The sequence below is a fragment of the Myxocyprinus asiaticus genome, chromosome 19, assembly GCF_019703515.2.
Source record: "Myxocyprinus asiaticus isolate MX2 ecotype Aquarium Trade chromosome 19, UBuf_Myxa_2, whole genome shotgun sequence".
Classification (NCBI taxonomy): domain Eukaryota; kingdom Metazoa; phylum Chordata; class Actinopteri; order Cypriniformes; family Catostomidae; genus Myxocyprinus; species Myxocyprinus asiaticus.
In genome coordinates this window covers 38635856-38663550 of record NC_059362.1, presented here as the reverse complement: position 1 = coordinate 38663550, position 27695 = coordinate 38635856, and the positions used below count along the sequence as shown (strand labels likewise).

Here is a 27695-nt window from a genome sequence, read left to right as displayed (position 1 = left end):
AGTCTTTAAAAAATCAGATGCTCTCCAGTTTTATTCTGGGGCATAGATGATCACTGTGCAATAAAATAACAAGGGAAATTTACAGAAATTTACAGATTCTGAAATTACTAGGCCACTGCAGGGTGTACAGCATCCTGTTAGAACAATAATTACGGTTCAGTACACTCCTGCAGTGACATTGCCTATATGTCTTAGGAACATGAAGCTAATTTCATTGTCTCTAGGTGCCTATGTGTCAGCAATTATGGTCTGTAGCTTTAAGGTAAAATGAGGGCATACCAATTTATAAGGAGTGCAGAGTTCCCTTAAGTGTTAATATGACAAATGACCACAAAGATGTTGCCCATGTGTTCAAAAACAAAAGGGATAGTTAGCCCAAAAATGATAATTCTGTGATGTTAGGCAGAATGTTGGCCTCAATCACCATTCATTTTCATTGTATGTAAAAAAAGATTCATTGAAAGTGAATGGTGACTAAGACTACCATTCTGCATAACATCTTTTTGTGTTACACTTAAGAAAGAAAATCATATGGGTTTGGAACAACGTGAGGGTGAATACTTGATAACAGGATTTTAGGTTATTTTTTTAATCACAAACATTTGCTTTAGCTGAAACTGATAATGTTTTTTGGATGGCTTCTTGAATAGATTTAGCATTTAGTGATGGCGTAATGATTATTTGATGATGATGTTAATGGACAAATACATGCAGGTTTCTGGAATGCTGATTAGCATGGGGTGCATAATTAGGGCTTGTGAAAACAAAGGAAATGATTATGAATGGCTCCAAATGATGAAATGCAATCAATGGCAGCATAATGCCCATTCTGTATTAAATACTCTAATGCTTCCACTTCTAATGCTGCTGTAAAATAAATGTGTTAATTACAGAGTCCAGCGAACTCGTATCTGTTATGCCTATGGTTTATTTGCTCTCCAATGAATACAATCTCAAGCACTTTAAAGACACAAACCTTTTTTCCTCGATGGTAAGAATTCTCCTACAGGAAAGAGGCACAAGATATAATATTTTACTCATACAGGAGGCAATGTAGCTAGAACAACTGTGTAAGTTAGTTGGTTACTGTGAGGTTGAAAAAAACAGTACAAAAATGAAGTTATACTTTTCATACTGCAAGTAAATAGTGACTCTAAGCATCTCATGACTTTCATTGCGTCTCGTGACCAAACGCCATGTCGCACATTTGGTCACGAGATGGCATGAGAATCAATGAGGTTTGATGTAAGCCACTATATTTTATTTAAGTGAACCACTTATCAATATGATTTTATTTGAGAGTGAATAATGACTTTTTCGGTTCATTGCACAAAGTGATTGTATCACTTTAAAAGACTTAAAAAATAGCGTTTGAGTAATATCAATTACATTTACTGTGGCTTTATGTAGTCACAAATTATTTATTGTAAATGGCAAGTAAGAAGACTTTCTCACTCCTATGAAGACTTTTACGGAAAGAAAGTCATATGGGTTTGGAGTTACATTAGTGAATATTGTCAGAATGTTCAATATTGGGTGAACTATTCCTTTAAATGACTATTGAGCCACGTTTTAGCAAACTCTTATGCGCTCTGGCTTTATTGTTGTATAGAACACCCACTTTTCATGATTTAATCAATTCCTGATGTATAAAATGAAGTCCTGCTCTAAATTGTGTTGAAAATCCTATTTCAATGAGAAGTACTTATGATTACGGTAAAATGGGTTTTGAACATCAATTTGTGTTGCCTTTTAGCTCATTAGTAATAGCCAGAAAGCACTTGTGGTGCTCCTTTTTGAGAACAGACGATGGTCTATAATTTTATAAACATTTTCTGAACTAACAACATGGCATAGCTTGATTTAGATTCATTGCTTTTTATTAAAATTCTCACATTTAGCTAAATATTCCCTCTGCTATCTTCTCCCAGAGAACTAATGACTGCTTTACAAATATTGCCCCTGATACTTCTTCAATTAACAGCTGCAAGTCTCACAGGCCTAATGTGAGAAACATTTTGCAAGGAGATTTGAATACTTATTTATTTCAGCAGTGATGTATCTATTTTCAAAACGTCTCCCTGAATATCATTATTTGTGCCAGACACCACTTGACATCTTAGAAGTGCTATCGTGTCTCACTTTAAATAGAGATTGAGAGCTACTTAAGGCAGCCGCAAGGAAAGGCTGTATCAAGGTCACTTGTAAAAGCTCAAGTAGTGACCGGGTTAAATGGATAAATGCTGCTCAGTTAAGTCATGATTAAAAAGGTGTGCAAAAGGCTTTGCTTTTGCCTATCTCTCCTTTTATTGATCTCATTACATGTATATAAAGACCTGGGCTATGTTCGGAATAGCAGCCTAACATACAGCTCTTACGTTTGCTGTGCACAGAATGCACATTTTAATGTACGCATAAATAGCCACTACTTTTGCTAAAACGTGTACTACAAAACAATGCACCCTGCATGGAATACTGCATCCAACAATGCAATGCTCAATGAATTTGATGATCTTTTTTTTTTACGTATTATTGGATTGGACTGTCAAACATTATTTATTTTTTTACATCATTAGGTCAAAAATGCAAAATAACTGTATTGATTTCCAAGATTATACACTGTAAAAAAATAAAATAAATAAATAAATAAATAAATAAATAAATAAAAATTAAAAATTAAAATAAAAAAGTTACATTTATGGTAAAGTGCCGGCAACTGTGGTTGCCAAAAATTTACAGTAAAAAATACAGTGACCAAGTTTTTGGCTTTACAGGATGTAATTTTGATGCCTGTATACTGTATTTTATGGTTCACTACTTTATGGTTTATATTATTAAATTATATACACTTAATATATTAACTTTTTGGAATTATAAAAGTCTACTTTTTTACTTTAAAATAAATTGTTAATCACCTTAGTAACTAGAAAAGGTCACACGATGACTTAAAGTTTATCAAGAATGACCCTTCCAGGACCAATAATTAATACACATGTATAGACAGTGCACAGTCACTTATACAAACACAAAACACCATCAGGGTAACACATGTGACACTACAATTATGGAATAATTGACGAAACTACATAAAATATAAAACAGAACAACACAATGTACATAACTGGTAATAATAATAAGAAGAAACATAACTATTCCCATAAAATATAATGATATGTGATGTGTCAAGCAGGGCCTTCTGGGAATGCCTGATTATTGATTTTCACCATCATTTTAACCAAAGTTTACTATAAAAAGTACTTGTATTCTCTTGATAAACATAATATAAATTCTTACCATTAATTATATGGTTAAATCATATTTTTTACATCTAAAAAATTAATACCTTAAAATTACATGTATTATCATTTAAATGTATTATAATTTTTATAATATGTTAATGTAACTTCCCGTTAACTAATTTACGTTTTTTTAATGTAACATTTTTAAAAAAAATTATTTACCTTTAAAATTAAGGACAGTTTTAACAGTGCTGCATGCAACTCTCCGAATTAAATATGCCATGTGATGAAGTCATGTGACAACTATGTAACATATTACTGTTTGAAAGGCTTATTGAGAAATAATGCCTAGTGTTTCACTTAATTTTTTATTTTATTTTTTAAATGGAAAGAAAATATACAATGTATACTGCACAGTATTCAGTAAGTAGTATGCAAGTATTCCATTCTGAACATAAGGATTTTAATTAACGATTGATCTTGTGACATTGCTTTTAAGTTGTTAATAAGCATTGGTAACCTATGCATTAAAAATACTATTTTTGTAAATGCACATAGTGTTTGGTGAGGGAGCATGTAGGATACTAACCTTTTCTCCTCACTGAATGATGCTCACCTAAATTGGTTTGGGGAGGATGGAATAAAGAAGACAGTGTCAGAGAAAACCTACAAAATAGATGTTTTGAAACATTGATGAGGGCTGAATAAATTATAAATGTGGATCAGAGAATGGAAAAGGCTCGTCTCCAATTTATTCATGGCCCTTAAGATCTTCTGTGAATAATGACATGCTAACTTCAACATTAACAAACACACACACACACACATACACACACACATTAATTAATGCAATTAGTTAATGCAGTCTCTCTCTCTCTTTCAAACATTTAAAGGGATAGTTCACCTAAACTGAAATTTTGTCAACATTTATTCACACTCATGTTGTTCCAAACCCATATAACTTGTCTGGCTGCATAATAGTCTCAGTCACCATTCATTTTCATTGCATCTTTTTTCCATACAATGAAAGTGGATGGTGACTGAAGCTAACATTCTGAATGACATCTCCTTTTGTTTTCCACAGAAGACAGAGAGCTGTACAGGTCTGGAACGACATGAGGTTGAGTAAATTATGATGGGATTTTTATTTTTCGGTGAACTCTCCATTTATTTTCCCTTTTTTAAAAAGGTTCAAATCTGTATTTTTCGGTGTGCATGCCTGGTGATGCATTTACTTTTGTACAGTTACACTGATTAATTAATCAGTTTGTTTGTCTGCTTAGTGATTTGATCTGGTGAGCCTGTTTTTCTCTAGTGAGAACAGCAAATAGATCCATCGGTACTCCTGTGAAGAGTAGAGCACATTGATGGTTTTGTGTAGTTGAGGAATATTTTTCTTGATTGAGATGACATTTCTTATTGCCAGCAATGATTAGAGCGAAATTGGGTTTAGCTTTTGATAACTTGCATCTTTAGTATGCTCATAAATTCACATTATCCACATGTATAGCATCATCAAACTGGCTGGCACTGAAAGTTCTCTTTTTCAGCTTAATGTGTGCACATATAATCACAGATCATTTATGTCTGCGTATTGTATTGTGTTTTGTCTGTGCTTTTTATATTTATCCATTTTGTAAGCACTTTTAACCAAAGCAACTTTATCCAAAGTGTACACATTTTGTCAGATTTTTTTGAGTTCCCTGTGAATTAAACACATTATCCTGGCATTGCATTACCTTGACCATGCTCTACTAGTTAGGAACACCTAAGGCTGACTAAACCAAATAGACACATTTTTTATGCAGAGTTCATTCATGAAGATATATTGGCTATGATTTTATGAAATCCCATGAATTAGACTGTACAGTTGAAGTCAGAAGTTTACATACACCTTAGCCAAATACATTCAAACTCATTTTTTCACAAGTCCTGACATTTAATCATAGAAAACCTTCCCTGTCTTAGGTCAGTTAGGATCACTACTTTATTTTAATAATGTGAAATGTCAGAATAATAGTAGAGAGAATGATTTATTTCAGCTTTAATTTCTTTCACCACATTCCCAGTGGATCAGAAGTTTACATACACTTTGTTAGTATTTGGTAGCATTGCCTTTAAATTGTTTAACTTGGGTCAAACATTTTGGGTAGCCTTTAACAAGCTTTTCACAATGAGTTGCTGGAATTTTGGCCCATTCCTCTAGACAGAACTGGTGTAACTGAGTCAGGTTTGTAGGCCTCCTTGCTCGCACAAGCTTTTTCAGTTCTGCCCACAAATCTTCTATCGGATTGAGGTCAGGGCTTTGTGATGGCCACTCTAATACCTTGACTTTGTTGTCTTTAAGCCATTTTGCAACAACTTTGGGGGTATGCTTGGGGTCATTGTCCATTTGAAAGTCCCATTTGCGACCGAGCTTTAACTTCATGGCTGATGATTTGAGATGTTGCTTCAATATATCCACATAATTTTCCTTCCTCATGATGCCATCTATTTTGTGAAGTGCACCAGTTCCTCCTGCAGCAAAGCACCCCCACAACATGATGCTGCCACCCCCATGCTTCATAGTTGGGATGGTGTTCTTCGGCTTGCAAGCCTCACCCTTTTTCCTCCAAACATAACGATGGTCATTATGGCCAAAAAGTTCAATATTTGTTTCATCAGACCAGAAGACATTTCTCCAAAAAGTAAGAACTTTGTCCCCATGTGCAATTTGTACACTGTAGTCTGGCTTTTTTATGGTGGTTTTGGAGCATTGGCTTCTTCCTTGCTGAACAGCCTTTAGGTTATGTCAACATAGGACTCGTTTTACTGTGGATATAGATACTTGTCTACCTGTTTCCTCCAGCATCTTCACAAGGTCCTTTGCTGTTGTTCTGGGATTGATTTACACTTTTATCACCAAACTACGTTCATCTCGAGGAGACAGAATGCGTCTCCTTCCTGAGCGGTATGATGGCTGCGTGGACCCATGGTGTTTATACTTGCGTACTACTGTTTGTACAGATGAACGTGGTACCTTCAGGCATTTGGAAATTGTTCCCAAGGATGAACCAGACTTGTGGAGGTCCACAATTTTTGTTTGGCTGATTTCTTTTGATTTTTCCATGATATCAAGCAAAGAGGCACTCAGTTTGAAGGTAGGCCTTAAAATATATCCACAGGTACACCTCCAATTCAGTACACCTCCTATCAGAAAATAACTGGCTAATTGTATAAAGGCTTGACATCATTTTCTGGAATTTTCCAAGCTGCTTAAAGGCACAGCTAACTTAGTGAATGCAAACTTCTGACCCACTGGAATTGTGATTTAGTCAATTAAAAGTGAAACAATCTGTCTGTAAACAATTGTTGGAAAAATAACTTGTGTCATGCATAAAGTAGATGTCCTAAATTACTTGCCAAAACTATAGTTTGCTAATATTAAATCTGTGGAGTGGTTAAAAATTATTTTTTATGACTTCAACCTAAGTGTATGTAAACTTCTGACTTCAACTGTATCTCACAATAAAAATTATTTACAGTGTGGAATGTTTAATGGTTGTAATCCAAATGTATTTTTTTTTTAGTTCTATATTCAAAAAGCTCAATTAAAGGAATGTTCCAGGTTCTATTCAAGTTAAGCTCAATCTACATCATTTGTGGCATAATGTTAATAACTACAAAAAATTATTTTTGACCTTTGTTTATTTGAAAAAATAAAAAGCAGAAATCACAGTTACATTAGGGCACCAACAATGAAAGTGAATGGGGCCAGTCCATGAACATTAAAATACAAACTGTTCCAAAGGATATACACAAGACTTAAATATTATACATGTTAATATGACTTTAGTGTGATAAAAATGCTTACAGGTTTACCGCTGTTGTGTTGCCAAGGCAACGAAGTTGCAATATTGGATACAGTATAACTTAACACAGATAAGGTTGGTAAGCAATTTTTATCACACAAATAATGTTAAGACATATAATGTATTAGGCTATACTTTTGAAATAATGTGTATTTAAAATGTATGGACTGGCCCCCATTGACTACTATTGTAAGCGCATTATTGTAACCGTGAATTTATATATATATATATATATATAGCTTAATTTGTATTGAACCTGGAACATTCCTTTAAAGAGGCAGCCCACCGTGTCATGTTCAATTCTTGTTTTGTTAATGATATTGATGATGAAGCCAGTATCTATATAAAAACAGGAGTTTTACATCAAGACTAGTTTTTACGCTGGTTTGAGTGCAAACCTTATTTGATTCAAGGTCACTGCTTGGGTAGCAAACATTTCTTTGCATTTTACTGAAGTGAACAGCCTCCTTCCAAAATTATACCATAATTTTGCAATCCATAACTGAAAAAATAAAATTTAAAAAAAGAATCTTCAAACAAATCTGATATAATTGTGTTTCTAAGAAAATAATGTTATGTGCATGATAAAGTTAATATTTTGAACTAAAATATTTTATATTAAAATCATTGCCATTTCTTTGAAAATATTTCCTAATTATGTCACGGACTTGTGTTCCTCTTTATGAGTTAGTAAGCAAAATGCTAAAAAAGTGCACACATACATATGTAGGGCATCAAAAACCAAACTATACAGTACATTATACTGTATATACCCTATGTTTGTATATATGGTAGCCCTTTATTGTGCTGTGGTCAAACAATATAATGCCCCAACTCCTAAAATACAGCTACTGTATAATGTATGAGGCCTTACATGCTTACAATGTTTTTGTTTTATAACGTAGGCTGTGAAAGAAAATTATAGCTTGTAAATAGCTGAGATATTCATATAAAATGCTGTTTGTATGTTATAGAATTAAATACCTGAATGCTTGGATAGCTGAATGTGTTAAAGCAATGTGGGAGTCAATCTATGTGCATATATTTCAAACAAGCACCTCAAGGTGACTTTTGAGGAATCTTAGCCGAGCATGTTATTGCTTCAGCAATGTTGGCAATGTCACTATTATGAGTCTCTAGCTCTCTATATTGTGTTTCTAAAAGCATTCACAGTGCATATGCGTACTTCAGTTGTATTTTGTTATCCAACAGCTCCTTTTACTTTTAAAGCAAAGTACTTTTATTTTTGACAGGTGATTTCAAACTCTGGGGCTTTAAAGGGATAGTTCACCCAAAAATGAAAATTCTGTCGTCATTTATCCACCCTCATGTTGTTCCAAATCTGTATTGCTTTTTCTGTTCCACAGAATACAAAAGGGTATGGTAGGTTGAATTTTAACCTCGGTCACCATTCACTTTCATTTATGAAAGTGAATAGTGACTGAGGCTAATATTCTGTCTAACATCTCCTTTTGTGTTCGACAGCAGAATGTCCTACGAGTTTGAAAAGACAACAAGAAAGTGAACAAATTATGACAAAAGTTTCATTTTTGGGTGAGCTATCATTTTAATGCTCTATAGTACTAAATGTAACAATCTACTAATGTCAATTATGTTAATCTTAAAACACTTGTATAATTGCCTGCGGTCATTAATCTTCAGCCGTTGTGGGCATTCATTAATTCATTTCAGATCTGTGGTTACTGTTAATTAACTGTAAATGTCATTAAAATTTAGATTCATTGCCTCATAGGACTTTTTTTTTAATTTTCCTATTTTTATTTGGAGATTTTACTAATTGCTAAAGGTAATTTGCTATATATTTTTCTACAGTAAAATTGTCAACTTTAACTATGGCAGCTTTGTTTGTTAACCTTATGTTAGGTGTCTTGTTCAAGGGCTGGGTCTAAACCTACAGCCTACAAATTTTAATTTACTAGCCTAGATCTTCAAAAGCCCAAAGAGTCCAAAACTGACAAAACTGATCAATTGTCAGGTTGACCTAGAAATAAGTACTTAAAGGGATAGTTCCCCCTAAAATTAATATTCTTTCATCGTTTGCTCTTCCTCATGTTGTTCCAAACCTGTATGATTTTCATCTGTGGAACTTCAAATAGGAAGTTTAGCAGAATGTCCGAGCTGGTCTCTTCTATATAATGAAAGTGGATGGGGACTATGGGCTGTCAAGCTCCAAAAAGGCACTACAAAACGGCATAAAGGTAGTTCATATGACTTTTGCGCTATATTGTGAGGAACAAATTGAAATTTAAGTTGCTATTCACTATAAATCTTGCCTTGAAAACCATCTTGCTTGACATAAACTTTCATTGTATGGAAAAGAATAGCTTGGACATTCTGCTTTTAGCATCTAAAGTTCTTCTGGTTTCTAAATACATGAGGGTGAGTTAATGATAACAGAATTTTTGTTTTTGGGTGAACAATAACTTTAAAGTCTTAATTCAAAGGTCAAAGATGTCAATTGAAAATAAATTCTACCAGACTACTCTTGATACAAATTGTGGATGAGAACTAGAAGATAGAGCACCTAATAAACATTTCTTATGACCTCTCTAAGTGCATTTGTGGTCGAAGGCAGAGCCATATGAGCCTCGCTCAATGAGACCACAGTGAACCATTAGCTTCCAGAATTAAAGAGGCTCGAGTAAGATGTCTCAGAGCTTATTTTTCACTAAGTAGACCGCCGTTTGCTGAGATTCACTGCACTCCCTTAGTGACAAGTTTTCTTTGTTAGATCTACTGAAGGGCTCATTTTGTAGTTTGTCACAAATTATGTTCATATAGCATCAGCTACAGTATTCTCTTATAACTCACATTAATTTAATTGTTAAACCATAAAATATAACTCTAGCCAACTGATGTGCTTTCTTTCTCTAATTGCCACTCACAAATTTGTTGGCAAGTGGATATATTTGTCAAAATAAAGCATAGTTAGAATGCCTTTTTTATTTTATTTTATTTTATTTTTAATTGCAAAGCAAATCACATGTCCATCAGTGGGGAAATGAACTTCCAACCTTCACCCAAACAGTGGAATCCATCACAATCTGCAAAAAATGGCTGAAGCCACACCTTTTCAAAATCTTCATAATTTTCATAACTCGTAAGCTTATACAGTTGCCCCAGAAAGAATTTGGACACTTAAAAATTTAGAAATGTCTTTGCATTATATTACAAATGATAAAAACAAGTGGCATTTATTGTAAAGATTTATAACCTATAGTGACAAAATCTCCCTATATATCTTTTGTAAAGCACTTTGTAAACATTGTTTTAAAAGTATCTATATATATTTTTGATATATTATATGCAATTATGTAAACATTTTACAAGCTGTATAAATTTTCACTTGTACTACACTCAGAAAAATCATTTTAAGATTTACGAATTTTTATTTCCTAACAAAATTCTATCAAATTTAATTGAGTAATATTTAATCAGTACAAAAGTATAAATATTTTAAGTTTTATTAATTGAATTTTGTTAAAAATTTATGAAACTGAAATTCGTAAATCTTTAAAATAGGCTAAAATTATTATTATTATTATTATTTTATTTTATTTTTATTGTTTTAGCACTTTGGTACAGTAGCATTACTGTTATTTTGGTCTACTTTTGATCAAGTGTTTATGCTTGCATTCTTACTTGCAAGTCAGTTTGGATAAAAGTGTCTGCTAAGCTAACAAACCTAAACTTAAATAATTTCAATAAAAGTTACTATATGAATTGTTTGAGCTTATGGGAATCATACACTGAAAACTATTGAGAATGTACAAGATATCAACAATGCTTGATGAGAGAAAAGACAGAGATGTGGGTTGTACATTTTTGTTTGATTTTTATTATTTTTGTAGAATCACACACATGTAGCACACAGAGTAAAGGTCAACAGTTCCAGGTAGAATTCCTCATTCTCCTTTCTCAAAACTCTTCTTTGTGATGTAAAGCTGTAAAATAGTGACCCATTCTTTAATATTGCTGTCTTGAAACACATTTAGAATGTACTGATCTACTAATATAATATCAGAAAATAGCATATATCTTGCTTAATGTAAAAAACATTGCTCATGGTATTTATTATCATGAACTGTATCTGTTCAATACACACAAATATGATCCATCATATTCTTCAATCCCTTTGAAAATCCTATGAATACCAGGTTTATATCTCGGAAGTGATCATAATCTCAAATTTAGAATAAGACCTATTAGCACACATGGCTCATCAGATCAAATCGCTGTGGGTTAGCCTGTAGTTTTAGAGAAGTTGATGTTACAGTGAACACTTTATGTAATAGTGCTGCTACTGTGGAATTAAGGCCACAGCAAATTAATATACCTTCATCCTCCTCCTCTTCCGGTGCTACCAAATTAGTCATAAAAGTCAAGATTGACGTTATCCAATCGGAGTCATCCATGGCCTCGTTCACCACCTTCATTGGATCAGGGCTGATGTGCTGTATACCCCCTAAGAGCATGTTTTGGACAGGGCATCTTGAGACACACATTTCCATAAGCTCAACATACATTCACTTTATGCCATTTAAATTCAGCTCTAATTAAAGCTATGAGCCTTTTTGTCAATGATCAACAAGACAGCTTAAAAAATCTTCATTGCAACATTACAGCTCAGAAACAATATCTTACAAAATATGTTAAACTTGTTTTTCAGCTAAACTAGACGAGTAATGTTCTGTCAACCATGAATGACATCTTCAAATAACAAACTCAACAACAACTTAGAGTTAACACACATCTACATGACAGCTAAAACAGCCAACTGACAAGTAATGTGTATGATTGTGTATTCAGCTACAAACATAAACTGCCAAGTCAGTAAAATGTGTTTTCATTTGGGTAGACTGTTTAGGTTTTCCTCCTTTCCACTGTCCATCGAAAGGAATAATCATCATATTTCACAGATCATCATGTAGTGCCTCTCTGTCTGCAGTTATCAGCAGGCAAACAGCATGACCCGAGTCAGAGTCATTGCACTAGAAGCCATTATGCAGGAGAGACATGACAGCATGCACAGACTCTGCTCAGACTGCTCTATTAGAGCATCAAAACACCCTGATGTTTACTACTTCTGTAAGAATAAATTAGTATTAGATTATAACCTATTCTAGTGGCCAGCTGCTATAATCAGTATTGACTCTAAAATTCCCAAGCAAGTGTTAATGGCAGTTTGTAAACATATACAGTGACTGACAGACAGGCAGACAGACAGACAGACAGACAGACAGATAGACAGATAGATAGACAGATAGATAGACAGATAGATAGACAGATAGATAGATAGACAGATAGACAGACAGACAGACAGACAGATAGATAGATAGATAGATATGCTTAGATTAGCTTTTGTTTGCATATTTCATGTAATATCTGCTTATTTTAAGGTGAAGTGAATAATTTCTACACCACTAATGGGATTCCAAAGATTGACTGATACTGATTTAAAAAAAAAATAAAAATTACAACCGATATCCATAACCAATACTTGTTGTTTACATGTCTTATAACTATGGAGCCCCTAAGAGGACAGGGCAGATATATTTTTTTCTGAAATAGTTTTGCGTCCCCTTGCAATACGTTTGTGTTCTCTTGCACTAGTTTGCCTGCCCAGGCAATAAATTTACCATGGTTTTACAACAGGAACCATATTTTAACCATGATATTCATTGTAAAACCATAGTGATAATACAGGAAAATGAAAACTATGGTAATAAAAATCCTAATTGTGTGGGTTTTTTAGGCAGAAACCATTTTACTAGTAATATTGTAGACTGTAGTAAACAGTTTTTAGTGGAAATCATGGCTTATATTGTATTATATTGTAATATTGTAATAACTTTGAAAAGTAACCATGTTTTTATTTTTATTTTTTTATTTTTTTTTTTTTTTTGGCAGAAGCTATGGTTTGAATACAGTATATCGTATCCATATAGTAACCATGGTTTTACTATGGATTAACCATAGTAAAGTTTTTGTTTACTATGGTTTTACCATGGTATTTGTAGTAAAACCCTATAAACCAAAAGAATATGATTTTTATTACCATAATTTTCATTTTCCTGTATTATTACTATGGTTTTACTATGAAAATAAAGTTTAAAATATGGTTACAGTAGTAAAACCATGGTACATTTATTGTGAGGGCATGAAAAACGTATTGCGACGGAACGCAAAACTTATCGTGAGGAAACGCAAAACTATTTCTGAAAAAATAAAAGTCCCGCCCTTTCCTCTAAGGGCCTCTGTAGATAACTAAGTCACAGAACCAATATTTAATAATTGTTTTGTTTATACCTTTTTGCACAATGGTAGCCAAATTATTCAGACTACAACAATAAAAACAATAGTACTAGCCTATGAATATTTAATGCAGGTAAAACTATATATATAAATACGCAAACAACTTCAAATAAATATAATGATATTAAATCAATATGAAAATAAATAAACGATTAATCAGAAAAGTGTAAATAGGTGTAAAAAAACATTAGTAAAACTGATTATTGGTTTAGCTCTACATTGTTCCAAACACCCACTCCCCCCATGCCATTGATCAGAGAAATGTAGTCACTTTTTGCATAAAAATGACACACTTCATCTTTAAAAATGTAGAAAACATTCAACTTGACATTAAAAAGGGGTGATATACCCCTTCAGAATGCTTTTGAAGATGCCATTTAGGAAAACTACAGTAAATTTACAGGTAATTGAAAAGTAAAAATAAAGAAATATATCATTCTGCATAAAACAACTACTAATTCTAGTCACATTTTAATAACCTTACAATAACCCTGCTTCTTGTTTTGTGGTTAGCTGATAAACTATCTACCTGTAGGCCTCAAAGATCACTAAATAATCACCACTTGAAAGTATACAAAGGAAATAAGATAGCTTGCCTCTAAGGCTGCCTGCCTCCTTTAATGTTTTCCTGACACGATGCGACTGAGGTCCTGTTAAAATGGGAGACACAGAAGCAGAGGAGTGGAATAGTGACACACATCCCCCCCCCCCCCCCACACACACACACATACACACACACACACCTACACACTCCGAATTAATAGTCTTTCTCAGTAAGCTTAATCAGAACTCTAGCTGAGATTATAGCAGGCACATTTAGCCACCATTATAAATAAAACACAATCTGACTGCACAGAGTCACAGAGAAGGTGTGAAGGGTAATGTAATTTTACATAGCACAGTAAGAGCAAGAAACACTTTAACAACAAAAATTAACCGCAAACATCAACATTTTGTGAAAACTAAATCAAGTACAAAAGACTTTGTATGCAGTGTGAATGTATAAAGCCACTGTACTATTGTATTTTCTTTGCATTTAATGCATTTAATGGTTCAATGGAAAATATTCATTCTCTTTTCTCATGCCTGTGTCTTTTTGCATCAAAATTTAAGCCACATACAGTAGCATAATTGTGACATTTCCTTTACATAGAAATGCAAATGCTTACTGGTGAATTCAGTGACATTTGTTTGATTAACCTTTACTTTATGGAAATTCAGTATTGCCCTCTAAGCTCTTACGCTCAAAATTTACACAATTGAAATGTTTTGGTGCTTGGGTGCACACTCATAATAAAGAAAAATAGAGCAAATTGAGCGCAGTTGGATACTTTTTCTTTATTCTCCTGCTTCACAAATGTTTCTCCTAAGAAAAAGGCCCTAAAAATCTCACGTCTCCTCTTTACTTTCAGAAGAGATTAACAATGTGCTCAGATTTGCCAAGATATTAAAGTCTGCTTTTAAAAGTAAAAGGATTTTAATGTAAACTCTTATTCTGTAAACACTAAAATGAATAAAAAAAAAAAAAAAAATGTGTTGGATATGCTTAAAATATATATGTAGCATTTTTGCGTCACGCATTTTATGTAAATTTAACTTATGGTCATTTTATTTCAGCATAACTAGAATACCTTTGTTAGATATACACAAATGTGTCAGTTCATTCAACTTTATTTACTTAAAAAGACATGTCACACGAATAAGACACAAGTATTTGCCAATTGGTGCAGAAAATAAATGTAATGTAAGATACATCATCTGAAAACAAATCTTCAAACTTAATGCAGTCTTGCTCCTCAAGTTAAGTGTATATTGTTTTAAGGATTTTTAGATATTTTACTGGAAAACAAGACAAAAACTCAGCAACACTGTAATGTTGTCGGGTAATATAAATTAATTTGACTACCTACAGTATGTAAAGTGCATGATCATCTTCTGAAAATGTAAAAAGAAATATCCTCAGCTTGTTGTGGCTAGAATAGACTGACATTAAACCCTATTTGACCACTTGTTGGAGTTTCAAAACATTACTGTACTTTGTTTCAGTTTTGTCGCTATTCTTGTGAACCTATATGCAGGCATCAAGAAAGCAATTGGAACTGTGGACCAAATGTGTTGATTTAAGTTAATTAAAATGAATTTCATGTTCTTAGAATTCTCCAGGGCATAAAGAGGGCACTAGACTATTCCAGATCTTAGAGACACAGGCATGAAATAGGGATGCTTCCCAACAGAGAACTAGGGGACACAGTCGTCTTTGAATCCTGTCTTGAAGCGAGGAAAGGTGCACCCTTCAATCTCACAGCACAATCCACTGATCTCTACTTCTCTTTTCATGATCACAGTACTCCAACAGTTAAGGGGGCATTAAATGTATGCTAGATACCAATGATGTACATTAAATATGTTTACACAAACAGTGTTGATCCTCATTTTCTTACATGTGAAATCAATTAATGCACTAAAAAAATAAATAATAATAATTCTTAATCAGTATTTTTGCATTGTTTTTCAGTTAAATATCTCAACCAGAAATCAAGTACAGCAATGATTGCATAAGATTGTGAACAGCAATGTTGCATAAGATTGTGAGACTTGTTTTCAAATAATATGTCTTGAATGTATTTATATTCACACGCCATTGGCATTTTTTTTTTATTATTTTTTTTTTTTTTTTACATTTTAAACATAAACCTCAAGAAATTTTGTTAAATGTATGATTAAATAAAAATTGCCAATGGTGTAATAAAGATAAACATCATTTGAGATATATTCTGTGAAAACAAGTGTCTAATGCAATTTTGTCTCAAGTAAATGTATTTGCTTAAAGGATGTTTAGATGTTTTTACTGGAAGACAAAGCAAAAAAAATACACATTAGGAAAAATATGTTTTGCAGTGTTGTTAAATATTACTGGTGTCAGTTTAGTCCTGATATATGATCACTTTCAATAACTTTCAATGTCATCATAACATTCCTGTCGTTCTGTGTAAATGGTGGAATTCATTTGTCTTCTGCGCATGTTTTGGTTTCATTATGTACTATAGACCACCTGAAAGCAAATGGTAAAGACTCTGTAAATGCAAGGCTGTGTTAAGACAGCCCAAAGTGCCAACTTCCTCCCCATGATTCTGCATCACGCAGCCTACTTGGCCATTTCTCCAGGAGCCAATCAATGCATAGTTGTGCATTGAGAGGTAAATTAAAGTATGTATTCCTTGTCCTGAAAAGAACATGAGATCTGCAACATAGAATACGACATTAATATTCTACAGGTAAAATATCATTGTTTTGCTCAATGCATTTAATGAAGAAAATAAAAATTCTAATCATTCTGCATGGTAAGGAGCGGTTGCCGTTCAATACCACACGGTTAATGAATGAAGACACGCTACAATGCTTTCAAAGCATAGTTATCGATGTTAGCATTAAATTAATTGTTTGAAGTGAATAATTTGAGGCTGATTGAAAGCAATATCGCAGAGTAGTGAACACATGGATGTTGAATTTCATAGGGTGGAAGGGAGCAATTGGCACCAAGCATATTTGTCATGCTGGCTCACATAAAAGTATGGCTTAAAGTAGATTTCCTTCTCTCAAAATGATTGATTTAGAAATGTTTAATATGTTTGTGCAGAGAATTTGAGATTCTTGCCAATATGTCCTTTTAAAGCATTTTGCATTTTGGAAGCCGATCATGCCCTTTATTTAACTTGCAAAAATTGAATTCCAGTTCAGATAATGGAATTAATACTGCAAGCATTTTGATGATTCTTGGATGCATGAGGGTCTCTATTGTACTGTTGATGTCTCCAAGCTCATGATATAAGGCAGGTGAATTTATGTCTAAAACACATTATTGTTTGACTGTATAAATGGTGAGATGCTTTTATTTGGCTCAAGCTTAAGTTACTACTACTTCTTTCGGCTGCTCCCGTTAGGGGTCTCCACAGCAGACCATCCATGATCTGCATATTTGACTTGGCAACCCCCAGTGGCTGGGGGACTCTCACTCACACCTATGGGGCATTTTTAGAGTCTCTAGAGAACACAGGGAGAACATGCAAACTTTACACAGAAAGGCCCAGTTGAGCTGGGACTCAAACCAAGGACCTTCTTGCTGTGAGGCAATAGTATTAACCACTGAGCCACCATGCTGCCCATGTGCTTAAATTATTTCTACATTGTATTTCAATGTAAAGCAACATTTGGAACTACAAATTATGTGATTTTACAAAGCAAATGCAGTGGGCTCCAAAAGTCAGAGACTTTTAAGAGTTAAAATTATTCTATTTTTCATTATGCAAAATATTAAGATCCATGATTTTCACAGTATGATTTAAGAAATCTGAGAAAAGCTGAGCTTTTCTTCAGTACATCGGAGATAGTAACTTGGTCAAAATCACAAATTTGCTTATCTGATTAGTGACCAAGAAATAATGCAGAATCTTAAATATTTTAAGGGCTGTTGATTTAACGCATTAATTCAGTGCAATTAATTATATATAAAAAATATGCATTAAAAAAATTATGCAATTAATATGGAATATTCCTACCATCAGAGCAATTCAAGCTTGAAGCACCACCTTTTTTCAGCAGGGGGCAGTAAGCAAAACTCCAGCTGTATAGGCAACGCGCACTTGTACAGACAACAAACCACACTCAGGCTTGCTTAACACCAGCAACATCACAAGATAAGAATGCGTACTTTTATTAAAAAACAGCTGGATGGAGCACTATTCTGAATGCAGGGATCTCGAGACGACTTTTTCTATGTTTCTAACTACGTAACTTGACATAGTGACCTAAAAACTCTGTGTTTGTGATGCGACTCAACCAAAGTGAGACACTCCAAAAGAGTCTATAATAAATCTATCTCAGGCAGATTGATGAATTCAGTTGCAAAATGGATTGCTGTGGACTGCAGGCCAATGAAATGCTAATGTTCAATATGGAAATAAACAATATATTGCCTTCTTAAGCCACTTTTTGTATTGTCTAATCAATGCTTTAGTCATCTACCACAATAATGTAATGAATTTTTATTATTTTAATTATATTTATAATATATATTTAAAATTACTTAAATATAATTATTTAATCATTATATATTGAATTATTGTTTTTTGGGGGGGGGCTTTCCTTGCAAATATTTATAAATGCGATTAATTGTGATTTATTTGATTAATTAATTGGCATGCCATGTAATTAATTTTAATAAACTGTTTAATTAATTGACAGCTCTATTTTTTTTTATTTATTAATTTTACATCATATCACTGCTTTCTTGTAATTATTTTTTAAAATCCTAAAACTTCCCATGTATAAATGACATTTTGAATCACAATTTTTCAATCAGGACTTTTTAACCCGACTGAATATTCCATTTTGAGATTAAATAAACAGTTATTTTATGCACTTTAATTTATGAAAGATGGGCACTTTCTTATATTCAGGTGACACAACACCTTTATTGCAATGACGTGTAAGATGTACAGACATACAGTATGTTGATGGAACAGCTCTACATTGTCTTAGACAAGCACTTCTGGACTGGACTGTCTGAAAGTGATCGAAATTAGTTTAAAACCTGATCAGGTGTCTGAAATCTGAAGCAATTGCTTTTTATTACCATAATGCACTGTGCAATCTGATTTCAAAGTGAACTTGGTTCTACAACTCAATTTTTCATTATGATGGAGCCAAAGGTGTAGTGTCACACTGAATGAGTTGCATGGCAGTCTAGAGGAAGTAATGTCATGTTTTTGATGGACAGATGACATGGATCAGTACATTTTCATGTCCAATGGCAGTTTGAGATAATGAGAGTGGCAGTTGCTCCCTCTTTACATGCAGGACACACACACATACACACACACACACACACACACACACAGGTGCGCGCACACGCACGCGCACACACATTAATCCTAAACTGCAAGCAGAGAGTCTTTACCAGGTGGTAAACAGGGGTCGTCACAGTGTAATGTATGGACTTTTTATTGGATGGCAACAGGATGACACATGGTGATGGACAGGGTGGAGAAAGGAGGGAAAAATAAGTAAATATAAATATGACTCCTAATGTGGGGAGGTGCAGTCATATAGTAAACTACATGGAATGAAAATCATATAGATGTCTCCTTTTTGAAAGGACTTTCAAAAAATTGGTTAATGTGCTGAGAAAAAAAGTAGATTTAAAAAGACTAGTCTCCTAGTCTGGTCAAGTTGGTCTGGATCTGAGGGGTTTGGCCTCTTGTCAGCTGGTCAGACTGGGAGACTAGCAAGATCATCTTAAACCAGCTAAGACCAGCAAACCAGCTTAGGCTGGTTTAAGCCGTTTCTTTCAGCAGGGGTGTTCAAGAGCTTTTAATAGAAATGACTGTGAATGAGAAGTGACTGTGAGAACACAATGACAGTCAAAAAATCCATCTAAGCAATGACAATTTTTATAATCGTTGAAACAGCTCAAAATTGTCATTATGAAACTACTGAATCACACTAAAACAGATGAAAACAAACTCGTATTAAGCAATTCAGCACCAAAAAGAATCATTCTATAATCTTCTTTGCATCAACGATGGACAATTCACTCTAATGCAGTGGTTTTAAACTGGTGGGTAGTGACTTCATTAAATATGGGTGCACTTGCATCAAGGATAAACATGGTTTGCGCAACATAGTCTCATAACAAATTGTAATAGTTTGTACAAGATGGCAAAATCATAAGATATTGTACAGCTCATACAAAAAGATGCAACTTCTAATCCAATTGAGACCAACCATTCAACAAACAGAATAACAGAATTAAAATCGATACAATTCAGGCATTAAATTTTACCTAGCCTCTTTATTTTATTGAAGGAAATGTGAGTGAACAAATTCGGTTATATCCCATATTTATTTACACAATACAAATTACTGATGTTTGTTAATAAGCTGTAATGCCCTCATCTCGTTCCAATATGTTTTTCTTTCTTCTCTGATACACAAAATGGTTGGGTTTAGGTAAGGGGTTAGACTTTATGGTTAGGTTTTAATTTGGTGTTAAACTTAGGAAAAATCTTTATAACATAATTAGTTGGTTAGTTTATTTTTCTCTTTGGGAGTAAAAGTGGTACATTTTTGCACATGCCAACTCAAACAATGTCGCCATCTTGTACTAATTATTATGACTTGTCATAAGACCCGATTGGGTTTCTGCCAACTTCAATATATTTTGTGCTATGAATTATTGGCTTCCGAGAACATGAAACCATTGAACTTCAAAAGACATTTAGAAGCTAACATTGTCAAATGCAGTCTAAGGTAAAGTTTAAGAAATTAAATAGATTTTGAGGACATTTTGTTTACTTTTGTTTGATACATTATTTTGGTACTGTGTTAGGTCACCACCAGTGTAAAATGTGGGTCCTGAAACAAAACCAGTTGAAAAACACTGCTCTAATGTAGTTTGAAATACAAGCTAATACAGTGTCCTAGAAAGACAGTGCAATAAACTTACACATTGCCAGACCATTTCAGCTCCCCTTCACTCTTATTGTTCTTTATTTTAAGTGAATGCAACTGTGGCTGATAGCGGCCGGCCAACAGGACACCTTATCTATCCTTGTCGCTGTCAGTGCAATCAGGAACCAGTCAATAACTTCCCCACTCCCGCTCTCAGAACCCACACATATTTGCCCTGTGGCCCTGCTGATAAACTTCCAGCAAGAAAAGCTGAGCTTTATCCCATTCTAAAGACTCTAAATTATCTTCCAAACATCCAATTACGCCCCATCTGAGCCCTGCTTTACCTTAAGCCAAAAGTGTAAGTGAATGTCTTGTAACCCCCCCACCCCCCCCCCACACACACAAAATCTGGAATGTAATTATCAACTGCTGCACACAACCTACAATATATTCAGGACAATTTTACCAAAATAACACCCCAGAGAAGGATTAAAACTTGAAGAAACAATTGAGAACTCAGGTGCAGTAGAGAAAGATAAGAGAACTGGACCTACCTTCAAGGCCTTTGGTGTCCAACAGGTCAAACATAATGACAGCCACGGCCGACCAGGTTATGATGAGAGCCAGCACCAGAACCCAGGCCATTGGGGAGCTGAATGTGCTGTAAAGGTCATCGGTCATTGTGCGTTTGGACAAACGTAAGGGCTGTGCACTCACATCATTCTTGCTCTCGACTATGGTAGTCGTGATGGTGGAGGACCGCGCTGTAGGGATAGATAGAGCTTCAGAGATGTATCTGTAAAACCGTGTCTACACTGCAGGTGAGCAGCATAGCACAGTGCAAGGCAACAAAACAAGATCCTTGCTGGAAAATCCAGGTACAGTAAAATAACAATTACCTTTAGAAGTTGGTTTCTACATGGTTTCTAAATGCTCCATGCTGGTGATTTATGGTCTGTAGTTCATCCAATCTGGTCTATCAGGTTTATTAGCTAGACTACTAACCGGTGGGGCCAAGGCCGTGGTAACTATGTTTAGAGCTTGTAGATCACCTTGGACCAGTATCAAACCAGCTACTTTTTTCCATAACCAGTTTGAACACATTAAGCTTATATGACCTATCGCTCAACTATATCAATGGTGCACTTCAAAAAAAAAAAAAAAAAAAAAAAATCTTAATCAATATTTTGGTCTTGTTTTTCAGTAAAAACATTTACACATCCTTTAAACAAAAAAATTGCATTGAGAGGCAAAAGACCATAAGATTTAGAGATACAGTATATCTTGAATTAAGTTTATTTTTCTTAAATCTTTTATCCCTGTGTTAGATTGCTTCGTTAATTATAATAGGAGTGATCTACTGTAGTTCTGTTGCATCACTCACTTTCGATGTAAGAGTCTAAGACAAAGACAGCTAGACTGTATGGATGTTTGCTTTTTGTCTTTATCACTGCATTGCCTGGGAGAAATATTAAATTGAACTTGGCTGTAGGTAGGACGCACATCTGCAATGGCAATGTTTCATAGTTATAACATCTACAAGGCTACATGAGAAATGCTGGTGCTCTGTCATCTATTGGCCGGAGCATATTTAAAAGCCTCACTTTTAAATGGATATAAATTGCAGCAGCTTTGCCAGACCTTCTTCTCAGAGATTCCTTACAAACACACCGTGTAACCTTTATATCTGCCGCTGTGTATTGATTTGTGCCAATATTGTTGATTTAAGTCATTGTAAATGATTGATTCATGTATAAGCTGTTGCGATTGTGTTTACAATTTCTTAAATTTATTTATTGGATGATCTATTGTGAATCTGAGCCAAGATGGGGCAGTGGTTTTTTTACTCTGCAGAACAAACTCTGGTCTGATCCAGGCATCACATGCAGAAACTGTCAACTAATACCACCTGTTTGAACTCTTCACACTGGTTTCTGTTGTCAAACTTGGGATTAGAGATCCCATCCAAATGATGACTCAAAAAGCTCCGCAGAGACACCATATGCTTAGCTCCAACTGGGCTCAACACGATTAAAACAACACTTGTGTGTTATGTATGTCGGAAACTATTGGAGCAATGTTTTAGTGCATGTTTCTGAGTGTTATCACGACCTTGCCTCTGCAGATTGTCTACAAGCGTCAGGATCTGATAGTACAGACAAATAAATCTCAGATAATATACACAAAAGGCTTAGGAGAAATCTTTCCATGGCAACACAGTGTGCAAATATTCATTCTTGCTACTTCCACTTCAACCCTGGCTGCACTGTAAACAGAATGACAGCAGAAGGTGGCACAGGAAGTGTCCCTTTCTCTGCTGATTTTAATATGAGACTTTGTCCTCACATCCTTTGGTGGATATCCATGGCAACTAATGCCAGGTTAGTAAGTGAGAGCTGTTAAGAATGCAGTTAGCATTAAAACACAACGCTGTGGTTGAAATACTTTGCACTGCTGTTCCCTCAAGTGTCACTTTAAATATGATTTATTCAGGACACTCTATGAGACATTTCACAGTTTAATCAGAATATCAAATGTAGTTTTAAATCTTTGCAGCATTAAGACATTTCAAGCAAGACTGGGACTCATTTTTGCAGGTCCTTGCTGTGAATAATTGGCTTTTTTAAACTTGATCTCAATGACTTTGATTTTCTTTTTTAAACTGTTCCAAAACCTAGTGAGCTACCTCAGAAGGTATGCAACTTGCAGTAATTATGCTACTTCCTAAGATACCTCAGTTTGAATCAATTCAAAGGCAGCATCGCATGTATCTTTTGCGGAGAAGGCAATCTCAGAATGCATTGCAACAACTCAGTGAAAGAATACATCTAAAATGGCGGAAGAGGCGAGACAATTTTTTATTATAAATAAACGTAGATTATCCATCGCGTATACCCAGTTAAAACACTTGTGGAACAACACTTAAAAGTTAGTATAGAAGATGACTGTGTTCTTTGTAGAAATGCCCCTGAGAGTATTAAGCATTTATTTTGAGATTGTCCTAAAGAATAAGCATTTTGCAAAGAGTTAAAAAATTATATCCAAAAAGAAGCCAAGATTGTTGTTCATTTTGAACAAATAGACGTTATCCTAAAATTAGGGCTGTCAATTCAGCATGATCACACGAGAATTTGGCATGTTGTGTCCTGGTTTTGGTAACCCACGTTATGCCAACTCACCAACAAGTGCCATATCCTATCTGACATTTTTGCATTGGATCCAGTGTGTTTGCCTTCCCTTGTGGCACGACCTGAAGCCCGGAGACCCGAGTTCAGATTTTGCATTGAAATAATGAGGTAACTGCATTTGCATAATCAGTGATGAGCGTGATTCCAAGGTTTAATTTTTCCTTTGAACATTTCATTTTATCCCCACTGATGGTTAGGTTTAGGGTTTAGGATGGGGGGTACAGTTTAAAAAATATGCATTTCTCTTCACTGGATTACATTCTGTACAGCTAAAAACAACTCGCTTTAGGCGCCCCTCTGTGGACATTACACTCAGAAAATGGAGCACACATGCTCATATGCTTAACAACACTTACCGCTTTGGCCACTAGAGGCAGTGTTTCGCATTTGGGTAAGCATAGATTGATTTTAGCTAAAGAAAATTCAAACTACTGTTTCCGATTTCACTGTGAGATCAGTCTCGTTGATTTAACATGTTATTTCAGTGCGATTAATTATATAAAAAATGTATGCAATTTATCATGCTCCCGGACTATAATAAGGGAATTTCCTACCATCGGAGCAATTCAAGCTTTAAGTACTGTACCACCTTCACGTTTTTATGATTCTCAGTCATCAGGGGGCGCAGCAAGAAAGCACAACTGCCGCTGTACAGGCAACGCACAGCTGTAGAGGCAACAAACCACACAGCACAAGATGAGGACATGCTCATGTTCAAACGAAGTGCAGCTCCAAATGCAGGAGTCTCGAGACTAGAGGTCGACCGGTATGGGTTTTTTAATGGCCGATGCAGATATCCAGAGAGCAGGGTGGCCGATGAGCTGATATAATGCTGATATGTCACAAAATGTTACATAATAGTAAATGACATATTTACATAGATTTGTTAAAAACATTTTTTTATTTTTTATTTAGAATGATATACTCAAATTTTCACACAAAACTTCAACTTAAAATAAAAATAAGATCTTGTGTGTTTTAGATGGTAGTTAGCAGTTTCACCTGGTTTCTCTTTAGTCTTTCCATTTTAGTAATTTGTGTGCACAAATAAATTGTAATACATAAGGAAGAAGGAAATAACAACAGCACTCTTCAGGAAGAAAACGCTGGATTTGCTCAAGTTTTGTGAGGTTTGTGAATGAAATCTGTATAAAGGAGATATCCGCATATTTGTAGACGGTATATGATAAAAGGTTTGTTGATATTTGCCTTTTTTATATCATTAGACAAGACAGTTAACAGGGAACTGTTGAGAAGGGAGAGATGGAGAATGAAACACATGAGCACTCGTGAGGCCATACGCGTCTGTCGCGGTTCTGATATGCGCGACCATTGAACTGAGACTTGAATTTTATCGTGGTAAAATGATGGCACATAACAGCAAAATGAACTATGATTGGTCATTTACATGTCTCAGATGACTCCTTCACTTGCAAGCAGGTGATTCTCAGCACCGTCATGGCTTGAGAAACTAATCGGCCAAATGGAAAAATGTGTCCTCTGATGCAGATCATTTAAAATTACCTATCAGTATTTGTATCTGTATTTATTTATTTTTTTATGTATACCCCTGTCATGTTTAGCTTTAAACCATTTTTTTTTAATTATTAAATGTAAGCAACTCTTGATTTTATAATTTGTAATATTCTTAATAAAAAATATAAATAAAGGTATATTTCATTCTCCTGTACACTGAAACATTTTGATAAAATAGTTGCCTAGTATTATATGCCTAGTATTAGAGTATTGTGTCATTAGCTTAGCAACATGCTAATATTAAGCTCTTTTGGAATCAATTGTGAGTCAAATCTCCCGTGTGCTGTGCTACTGTGTTGCTGTGCTACTGTGTTGCTGCTTGTTCTGTGATGGGTGCATGTTGTCATTGAAGGCAGCTGCCTATGTAGGTAGTCGATAGCAAGGTAGCTCATTAGGTTTTAGAACAGAGCTTGTGTTTTGGGAAAACTTGAGCATTCTACCGTTGCATAACACTTTTAAATCTATGAATTAAGTGAAATCAACTACCATGAAAATACATGCAATAAACACTGATACATAGTTAATTAAATATATTTCCTGTCAAGCTGATTGAACCATAATTGAGATTTTAGCTCTACCCTAAAACACACTTAAAATAGCTAACATAACAGGCCTGCTTCAAACGAGTACAGATACACAGAGCCATATGATATGGTGTATTTTTAGTAGCTTTCAAGTATGAAATTCCACTACAAAGTAGTTGCCTGCTCTCATAGAGACTGTTCTCTTGAAATATTTTACAATATGCTGGTAGAAGCACACTGTACTTCACATATAGCGTAACATTTATTAGACTTGTTGTTAAAAACGCTTAGAAATGTCATTGTTAAACAAATGTCCATACCTTCCATGTCTCTCATACACTAACAGCCAATTTCCTTGTCTGGAATAGTTTTCCGATGGAAAGCACCACGCTGTCTCTCTGTGCCTTTCCTGTAAGAGTCCCGATAAAACTTGTTTGTGTCAGGACCCCCCACAGGGAAGCAAAAAATATGGCACCTGTTGCTGTAAGTGCCTTAGGAAAAACCCCTATGCACACAGCCTCAGACGATCAGTGCCTCCTAACATCTGAGAAATTGTTGTATATGCTTCCAAGTGAGTACAAGCACCACTAGAAAGGGAAAAAGCAAGGCAAGGCTGTCAAAAGAGTAAATTAAGCCCGAAGTTTGTTACCAACCAATGATGTGTGTGGGTCAGAAAACATGGGGCAGAGGGGAGGATGGGTTTCAAGGTAACCTTATCTGTGACTGGACTGCGTGGTTTATTCTTAGAGTCTCCGGCAGCAACAGCATTTTGTTTTGCCTTTTTAGGCCAAGGGTGTTACCCAGAAGGGGAGCTGGGCTGCCAACGGGTGGGTTTGCAGGCAACCACACACACAAATGCACTAACACACAACACACCTCTGAAATAAGAATTTCAACCCCTTTTAGCTGCATCCTCTGCTAATTTACATGTAATGAAATATTGCATGTTATAATATAAAAGCATGACATAAAGATCTCCAATTTAATGGAAATTACCCACTACCAAGACTCAGGCATAAAAGCCACAGACGTAAATTAATGCATAGAAGAAACGGAGCCTGTGATAAAGCCAGGTTAAGCTGTTTATCGTGGCTTGTTAAATATTCATGCAAATCAAGCTAAACTTTTCTCATAAACCGTGCAAATGGAACATTTAAAATGTTGACCTTTAAAGAGCAAATTGCATTTTACTCTTGCAGCGCTACCTCTCAGTTATTCAGTGAAAAGGTAAAAAGCCTGAAATATAAGCGGTAAACCCATGGTTGTTTGGAGAGTATAACTGAGCTCTTCATATGTAAAGACACTATGAAATTAATTTACAAGCACAGTATTCTTTCCTGTGCTGACATTTATTTCTTATTGAAACACAAAGTTGGGGTGGGGTATATCAAAGGGCTTGCCTTTTTTTATTTAAATCATTCTAAGGGCCATTTTATTGGACAAATTGATATGCCTGTGAGTGCAAGACATGTTGTCAATATTTTTGGATGGAAACTAAATTTTCACTAAGGCTATGATTTAATGTGTTAATACAGTGCAATTAATTTATGAAATATATGGATAAAAAAA

General features: G+C 34.7%; 1 protein-coding gene across 18 annotated transcripts in view; it reads right to left on the bottom strand.

The window, feature by feature from the left end:
• Positions 1-26765, bottom strand: part of LOC127410182 (triadin-like) — an 81121-nt gene extending 54356 nt beyond the window's left edge. For 16 of the 18 annotated variants that reach the window (XM_051645290.1, XM_051645299.1, XM_051645291.1 and 13 more), the window contains exons 1-7: positions 26447-26765; positions 21433-21642; positions 19383-19421; positions 14023-14076; positions 11448-11576; positions 3829-3855; positions 977-1003 (exon numbers count right to left, since the gene is read on the bottom strand). In XM_051645290.1, the coding sequence (XP_051501250.1) occupies positions 977-1003; positions 3829-3855; positions 11448-11576; positions 14023-14076; positions 19383-19421; positions 21433-21642; positions 26447-26462 (502 nt within the window). In that variant the 5' untranslated portion in view covers positions 26463-26765. The remainder of the gene's footprint in view (positions 1-976; positions 1004-3828; positions 3856-11447; positions 11577-14022; positions 14077-19382; positions 19422-21432; positions 21643-26446) is intronic. The other 2 variants (XM_051645295.1, XM_051645303.1) reach the window with 2 other exon arrangements.
• Between the last annotated feature and the right edge of the window lie 930 nt (positions 26766-27695).